The 17,934-nt window shown below is 37.5% G+C and overlaps 1 protein-coding gene across 1 annotated transcript in view; it reads right to left on the bottom strand.

Annotated features, from left to right (window-relative positions):
• CHD1 (chromodomain helicase DNA binding protein 1) overlaps positions 1–17,934 on the bottom strand; it is an 86,417-nt gene that overhangs the window by 20,896 nt on the left and 47,587 nt on the right. The window contains 16 exon segments of the mRNA XM_030566220.1: positions 1,544–1,681; positions 2,037–2,159; positions 2,934–3,084; positions 3,773–3,911; positions 4,366–4,496; positions 5,349–5,390; positions 6,955–7,115; positions 7,260–7,436; positions 9,116–9,211; positions 9,304–9,400; positions 9,731–9,879; positions 10,868–11,017; positions 12,341–12,412; positions 12,809–12,961; positions 16,033–16,195; positions 16,651–16,839. Of these exon segments, the coding sequence (XP_030422080.1) occupies positions 1,544–1,681; positions 2,037–2,159; positions 2,934–3,084; positions 3,773–3,911; positions 4,366–4,496; positions 5,349–5,390; positions 6,955–7,115; positions 7,260–7,436; positions 9,116–9,211; positions 9,304–9,400; positions 9,731–9,879; positions 10,868–11,017; positions 12,341–12,412; positions 12,809–12,961; positions 16,033–16,195; positions 16,651–16,839 (2,131 nt within the window).

The following is a 17,934-nucleotide window of genomic DNA, read 5'->3' as shown; positions in this document are numbered from 1 at the left end:
AAACGCGTAGTGTAGATCAGGCCTTTGAGGGTTTAGTTTAGGCACCAACATAACTGTTAAAAAAAAGTCCACCTGAAGAATCAGTACAGCTAGTAATGATGCCCTAAGCACAAAGCAGTACAGCTTTATCTATAGCTCCAATGCTAGATTAGTATTTCTAGCAAATTTTAAGTCATTGGTGGGGAACCTTTGAAATCACACAATGTCATTTTTCAGACTATAATTAGTTTAATTATGTAAGAATTCAAAATTTCATCAATACTGCCACAGCTGCAGTCTTCTTTATAATTAGGGTCCTACCAAATTCATGGTCAATTTTCGTCAGTTTCATGGTCATAGGGTTTTAAAAACTGTAAATTTCATGATTTCAGCTATTTAAATCTGATATTTCACAGTTTTGTAATTGTAGGGGTCCTGACCCAAAAGGAATGGTGTGTGCGGGGTGATGGTGGTGGTAAAAAAGATACTGCAAGGAGGGTTGCAGTATTGCTACTCTTAGGCCTGGTTTACACTGGGGGCCGGAGGGGGGAGAAATCGATCTAAGATACGCAACTTCAGCTACGAGAATAGATCTTAGAATATCTTAGATCGACTTAGATCCAACTTACTTTGTGTCCCTGTGGCAGGGAATCGATGGCCGCTGCTCCCATCTCTCGCCCTAGTGGAGTTCTGGAGTCCATGGGAGCGCATTTGGGGATCGATGTATCATGTCCAGATGAGACGCAATACATTGATCCCCAATAGATCGATCACTACTCAGCGGGTAGTGTAGACATACCCTTACTTCTGATGCTGCTGGCGTCGGTGCTGCCTTCAGAGCTGGGCAGCTGGAGAGCGGCGGCTGCTGGCTGGAAGCCCAGCTCTGAAGGCAGAGCTCCTACCAGCAGCAGCGCAGAAGTAAGGATGGCATGATATGGTATTGCCACCCTTACTTCTCCACTGCTGCCTGCAGAACTGGGCTCTCAGTCAGTAGCCGCCACTCTCTAGCCACTCAGCTCTGAAAGTAGTAGCGCAGAAGTAACAATGGCTTGGTATGGTATTGCCAGCCTTACTTCAGCAGTGCTGCTGGCAGGGTGCCGCCTTCAGAACTGGATGCCTGGCCATCAGCTACTGCTCTCTGGCCACCCAGCTCTGAAGGCAGCTCAGAAGTAAGGGTGGCAATACTGCGACCCCCCTGCAACTTGCTTTTGGGTCAGGATCTCAAATTTGAGAAAGGTAGGTCTTCCCTGTGAAATCTGTATACTTTAGGGTAAAAGCACACAAAAGACCAGATTTCACAGTCCATAACACATTTTTCATGGCCATGAATTTGGTAGGACCTTATTTATACTTAAAACTAAAAGGGATTAAAGCTCCTCCATAATGTTTAACTAACATAAGATTAACAAGAGCTATCACAGAAATATGAAGAACTCAAATTAAACATGCTTTGCTAGGAAAATACCATTCTAACTATTTTGTGTAAAGCAATATTTAAGTGAGATGGAACCAAAATGAACTACAGGAAACGTGTTCCTTTAAGAACACATTTCAAAATGCCCACCTTGTTATCCTCCTCTTCCTCTTCATCAGATTTTTCTGAGAGCAATGGAGAAGAATCACTTTTTATCTCCTCTTTAACTTTTGCAAGTTTTATCACTTTATTCTTCTTAGTTCTTGTCTTCCTCCTCTTTGAGTTTCCCTGAATACAAAGACATCATCTTAATTCTGTCAACTGAAATGCCTCATTGCCACGAGCCTTTCAGAAAGATTTGTTTCTATATTAAATAGAAGTTGATTTTATTAAATGGTATTCAGATATACAAGTTACCTTGTTAGACCAGAAATGGGAAAGGGAGCCAGTCTGATAATAAAGAGCACATACAAACTAAAGACAAAAACCCTACATAATCTGATTTTATAAATCATTATTTGAGCTAGCCAGAGATGCTCTGATTAAACAGAGGGTGTAGAACAACTGGAGGGGGTGGGGATGATTATCTGCTAACAAGCAGATTACTACTTTATCATTGTTAAAGATCTGAAATTTCACTTACTGCACCAGAAAGTCTTTGTGCTTCCTTCCTTGCAAGATCTTTATTGAGTAATTTAATGAGGTAGTCTGCCCGGGTCTGCAACTGCTTGGCCTGGGGTTTCTTATCCGGATCATCTGGTAGAATCTGAGAGGAGAATAAAAAACATCATCAAGTATGACCACCAGTATTTCCAATTTGGAAGACACCAGAATGGAGAAGCAGCAGCAGCAGCAGCAGGCTGGAGTAGCAGAAATACAGAGCAGAAGAGCACTGGAGGTGGGAAAAAACTGCATGATTCTGGATCCACTCTGACACTACACTGTAAATGTGCTGGTGTGCCTGAAGGAGTGGAAAACTTCTTGAAACCCACCTTCAGCTTTTTGCTCCTTCCCACTATGTACACTAATATAGGAGCCTCAAAAGCAATTCACCAACACAAAAGCTATCAGCCCTGGTTTTGTGTTTCTGCTCACATAACACATAATTCAGCTAGGAGAAGCTGGGCTCCTGCGTCACATGGCCATCAATGGATGGAACTTCCACCTCAAATAGCATACTTGCTTCTAGTGAGTGGGGGAAATGAGTCAGGTGAGCAAACAGGGATGGGGAGCAAAAAACAAGAGTAAAAGTGAATGCAAACAGCCAAAAAAGAAAGCAGATAAAAGACAATAGAAGTGGAGCGTGCTAATGGTTTGAAAAAGGAAGATAAACATTGTATCAGGACATGGCACAATGGAGTAAAGATGGCCACGACATCTACCAGTCAACCACAAGAGGGGGGCTCCAATAAAGTAGAGTTGACATATACTTTTTGTGAGATTTCAAATTACCATAAAATAAACAGTTTCAATGGCTCCTCCTTATCAACTAAGCAAAATGAATTTAAAATATGCTCACCAGCTGGACGACAGGACATACCTTGTGTGTCAGGCTGAGGTCAGGATCCATTTTTATCATTTCCCAACTACCATACCCATATTCATAGATGCCTATTAAAAGATTGGAGTCATCCTCTTTGCCCCAATCTATATCGAAATGAGCTGCCTTAGTGTGGCATGGAATGGCATATCTAGAGGGAAGAAATCAGAAAGCCAAATAAAACCTAACCTTTTTAGTTTTCAAAAATAAGAATAGTTTGACTTAATGAGAAAGTAACTCAGATATATTTTCTAAGGTTTTCAAAAACACTTTACAACAAGTTTATTTAATTAAATTAGTGCTGTGATCTCTGTGCTAAACAGGCCAAGATTAAACAGAGGCACTATAAGGCCTGTATTTGGGATCACTGTTCCTGAAGTCATGTGACTCATTACATTCTCAGCACTCATTTTAAAGTTTCTAACTTCAGATAGCTGTGAATATAAGCTTGAAAATGTGACCTAAGTCTAACCAATTCAGTGTCTGCAGACAGACTAAAACAATAACTATAAAATGTGTGAATCTCAATAACTTAACTCAAAAGCCACATGCTTTGGGAGGCCTGGCCATTACCACTCAAGAAGACGCTTCAGCCTGTGGTTAGAGATAAATGTCCATCGCAGCCATCCAAGTAAATACACTCCAGTAGCCAGCGTAAGTACTACCACAGCCCATGGTAGTACTTACCCTGGGGGGCCTAAATCTGCCTAAAATCCAGATTGCTTTAATCAGGCCTGGGTGCTAAAAATGTTTGCATAACTCAGTATATAAAGGCATTTAATATAAGTTAAGCTATTTTCTGTTATTTTTCATATTAAAAACAAATTACTACTACTCACCGTTTCCTTTCTTCTGGATCTGAAGGAATAGACTTGTGCAATGGTGCCAACTCTTCCTCATGAGAGATGACTAGCTTTGCATTCACTTGTACTCCTGATATTCGGAATGTTGGGCCTTTAACTTTTCCAAGTCTGCCCCCTTGAATTAAGAACCATAACAATGTAACATATCTTGTACATAAAATGGATAAATGTTAAGTGTATTTTATCTACTGGCAAGTTTAAAGAAAAAATAAGCAAGATTTTGATCTTAAATGTCCGTCATGCAGCGGTGCACCGTAACATTTTATTCATCTACTCAAATTAATTTTGGTTAAACAAACTCCAGTCAACCCCCAGGATCTCAAGTATTGCCAGATTTAATTTAAACTTTTGAATAAAGTGAAAATGTACTGTCTACCCTTATAATTCACCCAGAATAAAACCTTACACACACTGGTATTCATTGTCCAATCCACCTATTTGATGTTTCTAGTGTATCTGCAATAGTTAGACTCAAATTAATAACTCTGATATCATACTTAACTGCTTTATGTAATTTATTATTGATAAGTCCTTTTTATTTCATTCTGTTTTGCTCAAACATACTGTACCTGCTCTTTCTTGTCCAGAGGAATTGTCCTTTAAAGCCTTAATGCATCCATTGTGTACCAGTTCCCCCAATCGCCTAAGGTCTGTCTCAGATTTATCAACTAATTCAGCATCTCTAGCTATAGCATCTAGCCTGTAATAAAACACAAGTTCTTCTTACACCTCTGAAGCTTTGAAACTTTGTTAATGACCCCTTCAAAATATGAAACTAGAGAGGTAATGTCAATCTGCATTCATCCTACTGCATGCATATCTGGTATGTTGTTTGCAGTTCTGATCAATACAGTTTAGAAATGCTATAGAAAAACTAGAGAAATTGTAAAAATGTCAGTAAACGTGATCTAGAGATGAGAAAACAAGACAAACAGGAACAATAAGGGAGCTAATTTTACTTATACAGTATTGGAGTGTGTACATAGTGTGTGTTTGAGACAGACACACCCACACTGACAATGACTGGTAACATGACCTCACAGTCTACAGAAAGGACAGAAAGAAAGAGATGAATTGCTCACTAATGTGGAGTAATACAGTTTAAGAAGAAAAATGAAGACTGACCTTAGAAAAACATACTTAACAGTAACACTAACTGGGCAACTGGGCCTGACCATTGTGAGTCTTTTCATAAACTTGAATAGGCACTGAACAGGCTTTATGATAGCTTAAAAAATGAGGTGGCCGAATAGCCATCACTGAAGATGACTTAACACTGTGCTAAGTAAGATAGTACTCAGAAAGACAGTGAACAGTCCTGCAAAATGGATCAGATTAAATGACCTGTGGTATCCTTTTGGCATTCAGTACATATGAAAAAAGAAAAATAAAGAATATGCAGATAATTTATTAATTATTATTATTATTATTAAGGTAACAGACTAGCACAGTGTTCTCTTTTCAAGATATGGATTCTTGGTACACTGTTTTGATGTTTAATCTTATAAAATTTCAAACTGCTATGTATATAACTATAATCAAATAGGTTTACCTTTCCAGAGGGCCACCAAATTTCTTGTAACTCTTGATAAACCTAATAACAGAAAATAATTGCACCGTTTAAGTGTAAGCTTAACTAATCACGATTTAAAAACTACAGTGAATAATATGCTTACTGCAATATAAAAACAAAGTTATATGGATAATGCTAAAAAGAAAAATCACTAGGGCAGTTTTATGAATCAAGATAATCCAAATTTAAAAACAAATGCTTCATTAAGTTTACTAGATAATATAAATAAAACAATAGAAGCTACAATTTATTTCAGAAATTATTTTATTAGTTTCACAAGACATTCAAAGCAACTAGATGAGTTTAGTCATAAGATCAAATGTGGATTTACAGTAAATAGTGAATTCAGAGGTATTATTTCTTGTGTAGTTAAGAAGGAGTAATGATTCAAGACAGATTATTTCAATTAGGATTTAAGATACATGGCAGAAAGGAGAAGGGATATTATTACAATTAAAAGAATCACATGTGGATGGTAGGTTATTAAGAAATATGAAACATCTGGGATAAAGAGAGGAAGCAAAGTAGCTCAATTTCCTTTTTGCACATGATCAGAATCCGAGTTACTACTGTAGTCACAAAAGCACCCTTGGGAAAAAAGCAGCAATCCATTAATGTTGTTAGATGAAATGGAAAGAGAATGAGGATCTTAAAGTTTAAAATTATGTTTATAACCCAAAATGTTTTTCAAGCGTTACAATCGTTTTAATAGAGAAATTTAAATACTTAAATTATAGAAACAAATCAGCATTTTACAAAATGCTGAAAAGATAAGATTAAAAAAAGTACACCTCTACCCCGATATAACACGAATTTGGATATAACGCAATAAAGCAGCACTCCAGGTGGGGGCGGAGCTGCACACTCCGGCAGCTCAAAGCAAGTTTCATATAATGCGGTTTCACCTATAACATGGTAAGATTTTTTTGGCTTCTGAGGACAGCGTTATATTGGGGTGGAGGTGTAATTATTTTTCTCCCTCATGCTAAACATTGTTTCCCGACCCAACTATTTGAAGGATCATGTCAAAAGATCCCTTAGCTTAAGTTATTTCTTACGGCTTTAAAAACTTAAAGCATCATGTCACAGGAATTCAATTACAAATGGTGAGAAATTCAAAACAAAACCCACTCAGATTCTTGTAGGTCTTCCCACAAAGATGTGAAGGCTCTTTCTCCACCTATGGTTTTATACAAATAACTATGAAAATGAAAATATTTAGCCTACGCATACATATTTTATAAAAATTTCTCACCATTGTAACAACTGGTTTTTGAAAGTGCAGTGTCAGGAGAATGCAGGGATTAGGAGCTGTACATACTATGAAACAAGTCAAATCAGGCATCGTACTTAACTTAATAGTATACCATATTAAAATGGGATCTCACTGTGTATGTATTAATAGTCCATTATGTCAGCACTATATAAGTACTTAAAGGAGAACACCCAAATGCCTAGAATAAAAATTCTTAATCTAAATTCAGTAAAAATTGACTTTGTTACATAGTTTTAAACTATAATCTGTTGAAATTTCATTTCACAACTATAAACAAGCAGCCCCCCCCCCCCCCCGTCCCAATCTTACCGCCTAATCTCTGCATCACTAAATCCTTTAATATTCTCTCGTGGAATAGTGCGTGGTCTTCCTCGTTTTTTGGGTCGTTTTCTTTCAGAGATAGAATCACTATCAGAACCAGAGTATCTTCTGTTCCTACTACGTCTCCCTTCACTTCCATTGAAGTTGATCTGGAATTTTGAAAAGGAATAAGTCACATAAAGTTACATAGCCAAAATTAATAATAAATGTTTCTCGGTTTATCTAAAATACACTAATTAAAAAAAAAATAAGGAAAGAGAAATGACAAACTTTTCTTCACAACTCAAAGATACCTGTTTTGCACAGTTTCGCATTCTTGGAAGCATATAAATTTCTTCAAGCTCCTTCTGTCTTTCCTCCTCTTCTAATCTTCGCCTTTGGAGTTCTGGAATGATTTCTTCCCAGTTCCTTGAATTTCGTTCGGGCTCCAACCCAATGTCATCTTCATCCATATTTGAAAAATTGGCCACCTTGTAAAGCAGAACACATTTAAGAGCCAATAAGAGTATAGGAATCTACTTCTACACCATCACAAACTATAATATTAGAAAAATATGTTTCATATATTCATGACAGCATACGCATACTTTTATATTTACAACTCACTCCAATTATGCCTAGATATAATGTATACATTATACACTCTTTTTTCACATGTCCATGAATGACACACAATGCCTTGCCTTGCAGTGACACTGCGTGGTGGTGGTGGGACGGGTATGAAAAAATATGGAGTACAAACATTAAAATGCCTTAATCATACTTAGGGCTACGACTTTGTCATGGAGGTCACAGAATCCATGACTTCCAGAGACCTCTGTGAATTGAACCCTCACCACCTAGGAGCTGTAGGGTCCCCACCAGTCCTGGCGGCTGGGAACTGCAGGGCCTGAGCTCCCAGCCACAGAAGGCAGCAGAGATGCCCCGCAGCTCCCAGCCGCTGCGAGCAGTGGGGTTGCTTCGCAGCTCCCTGCCACCGTGGGCCCTCCCGCAGCTGCTGACCACCACGGACAGCACCTGGAGCATAAAGCCGCTGTAGGCAGTGGGGGTACCTGGGAGCTCCAAGCTAGAGCCACTGCAGGTGGTGGGGGTGCCCTAAACTTGGAGTCACCACTGGTGTGAGAACCTTGCAGCTCCAAGACAGGCACCCCTGGGTGGTGTGGGGAACTTGCAGCTCCCTATTTTGTCATGCATATTTTTAGTATAAAAGTCACGGGCTTCCGTGAATTTTTCTTTATTGCTGTGATCTTTCTGTGACTTTTACTAAAAATATGCATGACAAAATCTTAGCCTTAATCATTGTCATTTGGCCATTTCATGGTATCACTATAAGGCAGAGTTAAGGTTGTTTTGGTGCCCTAATTGTACATGTCTTATCTTAATATATTTGAACTTTGTTTAAGTGTAACTTTGTCTCTATTTTTTAGCCTTTTAATGCTTGATTTGGGGACAATTACAAGGTCCCTGTAATGTTTTGTACCCTTAAACTACAGATACATTCTCTCGAACCTAACTCCGTTTCGATGGAGCTTTTTCCTCAGGAATTATTTTGACACTGGCAAAATTTTCCTCAGGAATTCAACCAAGACTGGTAAATGGTTATTTTAACTGTTTACAATTCAGCTAAACCTGATGGAATTTCACTTGACAAAGAAAAGATAGCTCTTGGGCTAGAGAAGTTTCTCCATGCCAAACTTCAAAGATGTTAAAGCTTCTCCAAACAAACCACCACAGAGCTTTTAAAAATGAACGTATTAAGCAACCTAAATTTAGAGGATGTGACCAGCTCCCACTACCCCGACACCCTTTTTAAACAATGTTAGATGTATATGCCAGTCTTGATATGAATAGCTTATAGATATCACAGTAAAGCTGCAACTGAATGGACAGCAGGTGAATTACTCGATGTCTTACTGATCAGGCAAAATAAGTCAAGTTTAGGTTTATTTTAAAAACCTCATGTTGTAGACAACCACCTTGTGCATGCGAAAAGCGATTTGTGAAAAAAAGTTTAATGAATTTCCTTAATTTGATATAGTTTTTACATATGAATAAAGATAAGATGGATATTTCAGGTATTTCTGTAAATTAACAAATATCTGTATTGTAAAGGAAACTGTCACTAACAGAAATAAATAGAGAGCAGTACCTTAAACTGGGAAAGCAACTCATCTCCTACAGTTAATGGACCTGGCTCATTTTCCCGTGTTTCAGCCCTCTTCAAGATTTCATCTATATCCATTTCCTGAAAAAGTAACATTTCTTGTTATCATTAAAAGACTGAAAACAAGATTAGATTGATGTGTCCAGCATATGTAGAAAGTTAGCCCTGCTTACCTGCGGCTCCTGCTCTTCTCCTTCTGGTTCCTTAAAAAGTTCCTCAGCACCAAACTTTAAAATTGCTGACAACTCTTCCTTATTAAAAGGAGTAGAGCTGAAAATACAGGAAATTAAATTTCATTGTTACTATTTACAGAAAACACCTTAACTTTATATTAGTGAGACAAATTTTTTCCTCGTGATTCAAGCCAGTTTTCTTCTCAGTGCACTGTTAGAAAAAGTTGTATCTAACATGCAATATGAAAAAAGGTTTTTGAAGGTAGCAAAAGTAATTTTGAATCAGAATTAAAAATTCTTTAAATTTTACATATACAAGTTCACTAGATATACTTCCTCACTCAACAGCTAAAAAAGTAAAATTATTTTAATTAGATGCCAATATATTAAAAAGTTATCACCCTTTCTGGATTGTGTATCAATATACCTTGAAGGAGTGGAACCTGTGTGGAGTACAGTCTTCCCTGTAGTGTCCATTCTCTGAATTACTAAATGATCTAACACCATCTTCTTCTTGGCTCTTTCAAGAATTTCTTCCTCTACTGATCCCTTTGTGACTAGCCGATAAATATTAACCTACGTACAAAAACATTAAAAACTTGACAAACATTTGGAAGTTACACATTAAAACTACATTTAAATTAATCTAAGACTAACAAAAAACTTATGTAAAAAGGAGAAGAAAAAATAAAGATAGCAAATTTTTGTTTTCAATGTCTTGATCATTGTTGATCTGTGTTTCCAGATTTAAATTCAGTTTAGAGACTGAGTCAGCTCTTTCACTCAAGTATCTCCATAAGCAGTTTCCTAAATAGTGAAATTCCAAAACTTTTAATCAAACTCCAGTGATGATGCACATAGATTCAGCTATCTTCCAGAACAACATCCATGCACAATTCATGCTTAAATAATACTACACTTGTGGCTGACCCACAGCTTCCCCTATACTACTTTGCAGCTGTCACCTGGTATTCATTGCCATAAAGGAGCAAGTTCCAGCTGCTCAATGAAAAAGTTCTATTTTAGTCAATATAAGGCTCTTAAGCTCTTACAAGGCAGAAATTTCACATTATATTTGATTTAGGGAGCACTATTACAAACTTACTAGTGTGACAATCAGCATTAACTAAAAAAATTGTTTACACAATTATTTTCTCATTAGATCTGTTAGTGTTCTCATGTATGATGTTGTATTCTAATGTTGTGCTGTTGTAGCCCAGTCAGTCCCAAGATATTAGAAAGACAAAGAAAGCTCATCTCTCCAACAGAAGTTGGTCCAAAAAAGGATATTACTTCACCCACTTTGTCCCTCTAGTTGTTCCAATGTGTATTTTGCAAAATGAAAATTCTTTAGCAACTAACATGGTTATTGTTATTAAAGTCAGCATCCTACTTACACAGATTTTACATGTATTATACACAAAAATATACAAACACATTGTATTGAGAGTTAACTATGAACCCAATATTTATTGCTCTAAAAAATGTACACAGACTTTGGCCTCCAATCCTGCCACTGACAGAACCTCATTGCAGGTTTGGGGCTTAAAGCTGAAATACATACCTGCTTCTTTTGGCCAATCCTATGAGCTCTAGCTTGTGCCTGCAGATCATTCTGTGGGTTCCAGTCAGAATCAAATATAACTACGGTGTCAGCAGATGCCAAGTTTATACCTAGCCCTCCAGCTCTTGTAGACAGTAAAAAGCAGAAATCCTGAAAGTAGAAAAAAAAAAAGAAATGCATCATAAATACAGTATCAAAATCCAGCTAAAAATCAATCTGAACTTAAATGAATTTAGATTGTGCAAGCTCTTTGGGGCAGAACCATCTTTTAGATTGTGTATTTGTACAATGCCTAGTATAGCAGGATCCTGGGTCCGTAACCGGAGCTCGTTCCTGCTGCTACCACAATATAATTAACCACCAATAAGTATTGATCTCAAGAGTGTGTGTGTGTGTGTACACACACACGCACACTTCTTTTCTTAGTAAAAATTCAGGTAGATTTTCATGCTGATCGAAGTCCCAAGGACGTGGGACTCCCTATTGCAAAAGGTAAGGATGAACCTGTCTTGCTAAATTTAGATGACTCATCTCTTGGTGCAGGTCATCTCCTAATGCTGGATGACAAAAGGAGCCAGAATTCTAGAAGGTAGACACCAACAGAAAGAATAAGTGAAAAAGTTAAACTATGAAGCAGAATATTTGTGACCATTTGGATAAAAATAGTTGTAGGTCTCATTTAAACCTAAATAATATGATCATGGGCACTTAATGTATACACAAACAGATGTGAAACAGTAGAAGATTCATGATCCAAATTGTTTTTAACAAATGAATTTTTAGCTACATGCCTAGAAATCTAATTAGAACAATATTGCAATAGACTTTTCTGGACAAATTGAGACACATTGAATTGTTATGTACACGGCAAAATCCAATAAAGAAAATAAACTCTACTCAATGTAAGAAAAATCCTATTTTTATAAGAATCAGTTTATAATGTTTTGTTAGATAACAAAAGGATAATCCCAACTAATATTCAGATCTAGTGTAAAAGTATATACTTTTCTTAAGGCTGAAGAAAGTGTTATTTTACACAAGTAATCAGGATCATATTTTATGATAAAAGAAGATGCATAGTCTTGTTGCAAAAGCACAGAACTAGAAGTCATCTCCCACACACGTGAGGTTTAATGCTTTATGTTTGTTAAGTGTTTTGAAAAATTTGGATGGAAGGTGCTGAAGAAGTGTGAGGTATTATGATATGGCCAATACACTATAATAATTATTTTGTCAATGTTTCCAATAATAAGTTCTACTTAGAAGATTTATTAACAGTTGTAAACATTATGTTCCAGATAGATAAGGATGACATTTCAATCTTAATGCTAAATTTCCTTGGTTTTAAGCGCTAAAAATCTTGACTTTTACTGTAATGGTTTTTATCATAATTATTAATAGCAAGAAACAAAAACTATAGGTAATAGAAAAAGACATAGCAAATTCCATAAATGAAAACACACAGCAGCCTACCTCTGATCCTTCTGCATTAAAATGATCCAGTGCTTGCTTCCTCAATTCCCCTTTTATTGATCCATCTAGTCTCTAGAAAGGTCGAATGCTCCAGTTAAAATACAATTCTATATAAAGGTTAGTCCTTACAATGTACCACTAACTATAGTAAATTTGAATTCTGAACTGACAAAAGTACAGCCATAAAAAAATACAGTAACTTGAAATCTCACACTCCACCTCACGTTCCCCCTACATCCAGCAATGCAGTTTCAAAATAAGTTTTAGGCTATATTACTAGTCTTAGTCTTCTGTTCATAAGTTTAGTCTTCAAGAAGGATATAAAACACTGGTTAATTTTTCTTAAGCAAAATTGTAAGGTCATTTGGCAAGGCATTTTCTGCTAAATAAAGGTGACATTAAGACATTAAATGCTAAAAGAGAATGTAGACTCCTTAGGCCAGTACAAGAACAAGATTAAACTCTTACCTGAAAGGGGAACTGACGATACTTCAAATATTCTGCTAGAATGTCCAGCATCCTCACCATCTGAGAGAAAATAAGAACTCTGTTGCCACGCTCCCTAAGGCGAATCAGTAGCTTGTCAAGAAGGATTAGTTTCCCGCTGCTACGGATTAAATGCTGCAGGAATATTAAAATTCTTTATTACAAAATGAATCCACATAAATAAGTATTCTGTGATAAGAAGAGTACTTTTTGTTTATTATATTGTAGACAGTGTACCATATGCATGAATCAAAAGTTGAATAATTAATGAACAAAATAATCAGGATATTGTATTCAATTCCACCCCAGTATAACAGGACAGTATGAATTTAGCCTGCCTAAAGCAGACAAAGGTGTGCAGTGAGAGCCATGGTTGCTAGGCAGCTGATGAGACCTTTCACATCATACATACACTTGCAACTTCTTGATACTTTAAACATTTAATCTAAAATGACTCCTCACTCCCTAATATATAATTTGCTGGGCTGTCCTAGTCAGTAGCAGCAGTCAGAGGAATGTTCATGCTATCTTAATATAAAACTTCCCTGGAACTTCCAGCTAAGGAACTCATTCACTTTGGTATACTATACATAAGGCCCTTTAATTTTTATTTTTAAAAAATCCCCAGATGTTACAAAAGCTATTCTTTTTTAAACAATTTTCACCCGAATTTTGGACCACTTAAGTACATTAAAATAGTGATTATGTTAAGAAAATCCAATATATTATATTAGGTGAATGTGTGTATGTTAATATTAACTTAAGTGTAAATGTGAGGCTGTCTGTTAAAGTAAGGAAGCGTAAGGCAGCATAGTGTCATATACGCACATATACGCACAAATGGGATGTGTGTGTGTATACGTCAGTGATTGAGTCCTAAAGAAAAGTAGTGCTGGAATTCTCTGGACTTGTCTCCCCGATACGGAAGGAGAGATGCAGCGCTGGTAATTTGATCTGACCTGACCCTAGGGGTAACAAGATGCCTCTCTTTTCAGGAAGAAGTATATACAGTAATATGGTATTATGCAGCTACATATACTTCATTAAATAAACAATCACTGCATTACACTGTTTTTCCTTTCAATACTCTTATTTTTACTCTATTTGTTGCATTTCTGCCTTCCTGTCCCCCAATATTAAGCCCACTATTTATCCAGAAAACTGGGAAATCAACATTTGGCACCAATTTTCACCAGTTTTTAATAAATACTGATATTTTTCTGGGAAATTTTAAACAAAATAAAAATCAAAACCAAAAGATCTTGACTATACAGAGTTACCTTTGTAGCTAAATACAATTGCTACAGGAATATGTTACTACCCTAGGGGATGTTCAGGTAACGGAGAAGTTATCTGGGTATTTTAGAACATCACTATGCTATCCGAGTGCTTTTAAGGTAAAACAAAAATAAAACAATGTAATGCCTTAAAAGTGAAACAATATCATGGTGAAACTTGAAACAATATAAAAGTAGTGCCTTAAAAGTAAAACAGTACAGTATTTTTTCCTCTCACACTCTCTTTCCCCTATCTCTTTACATCCAATCCTTTCATTTCCTTTACAATTTTTTTTTAAATTATGCTATAACTAGTTGGATCTGTTTAATTTTTAGTTTACTAGCCTGAGGGAATGTAGGGTATTCCTGAGTTCCTGGAAAAAGTGTGTTGTCCCCTAGGTACAGCAGCACATTGAGTTGCCCACCATTATCTTCTGTACATAGTAAAGATGCATTCATTAGCAATTAATATTTATACAGTGCAATAGATGCATGGCACCTTACACAAGGATATGATCAGCTAAGGTCTTAATCCTGTAAAAATGTACATACATGCTTAACTATAAGCATGATAGCAGCTTCACTGAAATCAATGGGACTACTCAGTTGCATACACTTAAGCACAAGTATAAGTGTCTGTATCATCAGGGCATAAGAAATATCCTAAGGTAAAATTAAGATGGAAATTGCACACCATTTACAGTTTTTCACTAATGCTAACTCATTATCTTATTAAACCGGAACAGGGAAGCACTTTGAATATGCATTTATTAAAATGATGAATGAAGCAGTATTTCTGACAAACATGGCCTATGATTTATGTATGATTTACACTCAATATGCCAAATTTTAAGATAACTATCTTTCAGCCTTCTTAGAAACTAATTCAAAATGCAGACTGGGTTGAAATCATGGGCTGTCACTGCAGAATTCAAAACTTCTGTGAAAAGTATTTAATATGAGAAAAGAGCCAATGAATAATTTTTCCTCTCTGATCTTCAAAATCATACAAAAAGGCCCACACTTCTGTCACGACAGTACGCCCTTGCTATAACACCCTTCACAATAGCAAACCTTGGGCTATAGCGAACCTGGTCCATGGATCCCACCTCAAACCCCAGGACTGCTGTGAAGGAATGAGAACTCCTCTGGCTCCAGGGCTGCAAGTCAGGGGTTTGACAGCTCCTCCAGCACCGGGGCTATGGCAAAAACTCCCCCTGCCATGTGGCAGAGTGCTCCTGAGGCCCTGCGGCCAGAGGAGCTGTCTGCCTCAGACACAGTACAGGGGTTGAAGGAGCTGTCTGCCTTAGCCACAGGGCCCGAGGAGCTGCTGCGGGGCTTGAGGTGTCAGCCAAAACCCTCATCCCCACAGCAGGACTCTTTCCCTTTAACGAACCCCTGCCCAGAACAACCAAATGGCTTGAATCTCCAGGGGTTTGTTGTAGCAAGGGTGTACTGTACTGACTGTTTAGAATGCTATATTTGTCATCAGTTATTCTATGGTCTACTTGGCTACAAATTCACATAGGTTTATACTTATACAGCATTAGAAAGTAGTTATTACAGAGGCATCTTGGTCTTTTCATTTTTTCTATTTCAGATTGATTTAAAATCTGTCAAGTTTTGCTTTGGTTCAAAACACAGTCCCAAATTCTCAACCCAATAGACTACTTCCTTTGAATTTAATCAAATCAGCTCTATTTTTATTCGGAAATAAAGGAAACATCACAATACTAACTACAACACAAAATCTATTCAATTACATATCTATAATACAAAATGCACATCACAAGTTCAAGTATTCACTTTACATAGTATACTTCAATAAGACAGCTGATAAATAGCTAAATAATATATAAACCATTTGCATGCAAGTTTCAGAAACAGAAGAAAACTAAGAGAACCATTTTATTAAAAAAGTGTTTTTACCTGTAAGGCCTCTTGTTTATTATAGAATTCATTGTCATCTGGTGGTTTAATGAGGTAGCAATGGTTACAACACTTCTTGAGTTCCATCATGATGTTCAAAAAGCCTGAGGTACTGCCCTTTGAACCTTTACTCAGGGCTTTGTAATTCCTGGTTAAAATCCACCTATGATAGAGAATATGTAGTGTAATTCCTAACCACATTTTTTTGGAGGGTGGAGGGAAAGAGCAAAGAGGAGACAAAAGGTGGCAGGCAGCTATTAAAATATGCAGTAACTGCATGAAAAGAATGAAGCTCCAAACATTAAACTCACAAGTATCCCATATAAGACAAACTGATTGAAAGGAATTAAATTAATATGAATTCCACTAAAACAAATCTGAAAAGCAGAGTGCATATACTGAAGGTGAAATCCAGGATCCATTCATGTCAATGACAAAAATCACACAGGCTTGAATAAGACCAGGATTTTACCTAAGCAGGTTTTACAAGTCTTTATTACATGCTGAAAAATATCTGTTTAGCAATTAGCATCATGCAAAGACTCAATAAAATATGGCAAACACTTATGTGTTTGTTTTTGTTGGATTTCTTTGGCTATTTCATGGTAGCCCACTTACTTGTAATATTGCTTCTGCAATGCACTCATCTCCATTCTCAAAATCTGTTCAACCTTGGCAGGTAGAGATTTTTCTACGTCTTTCTTAACCCTCCGTAACAGAAATGGCTCAAGTTCTCTGTGAAGACTTGCATAGCCAAATTCTCTCCCTTTGCCATGCTCCTCTTCAAAATCTTCCCAGGAAGAAAACCTTAAGGTAACATAAAAGATTTTAGTGGTATAAAGTTTTTCTGTTCCTTTGTAATGTTTGAAAAATTAAGCACTGATGCACTGTGGATGACCTGCGAGGGACATGGACTAGAAAGTGAATATGTGGAGAAAAGAAAACGACTAGTCATTTAAGCAAACTAAGAGCAGATTGGAGCAAAATTCAGAATATCTTCCATGGGTGGCGCATGTCTCTCGCATTTGGGGAGGCTAGCCCAAGCGCTGGAAGCTCCCCCGGAGCCCAGAACAGGGCTCTGCCCTGAAACCCCAGGCCCACTCAGCCTCCTCCACCGAGACCCCACCCACTCTCCACCCCTGCTCTGCCCCTTCCCTTAGATCTCCCTACCTGCTGCTGGCCAAGTCCTTCCTCTCCTCCACCCCCATCCCCCACAAGGCTGGCACTCTCCACCCCTCCCACCTGACTTGAACAAGTACAAAAACTTGCAGGGGAGCATTCGCTGCCCCCAGATACACCTAATTGCCGCTTACTACTTAGCAGGAAGAGGGTCATGCCGAGCGGCAGGGGCCTTAGGGGGCAGGGAGGTGAAGGAGAGGAGGAGCGCAGCCAGGGGCAAGTGGTGGGAGCAGGGATGGGAAGAGGCAGAGTTCAGATGCCCAAGGCATCTGTGCTCTGAAAGGCAGGGGTCAGTGGCTGTGTTGCAGAGGAGGCTGAGTCTCCCTGGGCCTATTATAACTGGCACCTACAATATCCTCCTGTAGAAGACACCAATTTTTCAATATTTGTTTTAATCCCGAATTAGGATTAAAAATTGAAATTTCAAAAATTTTTGTGGAAAGGAAATTCTGATCAGGAAACAAAAATGTTTCTTTTTGACATATTTGATCAAGAAATGCAACATTTTGATATTCCGCAAACTAAAATGTTTCATTTTGGTTTATTAACTGACTGAAAATGCTTCATTTTGAGTTAGTTCAATAAATAAACTGCCTTTGCTCAGAGTGGTACATTGCCTCATGGGAACTGCAGTATGAGAGCCTGGTGCTCCTAGTCTTCCTCTATGGGTCAGGTTCCCTGGTCTAGACTACATTTCCTGTACTTCATCCAGTCACATTACTC

Source organism: Gopherus evgoodei, chromosome 6 (genome assembly GCF_007399415.2).
Source record: "Gopherus evgoodei ecotype Sinaloan lineage chromosome 6, rGopEvg1_v1.p, whole genome shotgun sequence".
Lineage (NCBI taxonomy): Eukaryota > Metazoa > Chordata > Testudines > Testudinidae > Gopherus > Gopherus evgoodei.
This window is presented reverse-complemented; position numbering and strand designations above follow the sequence as displayed.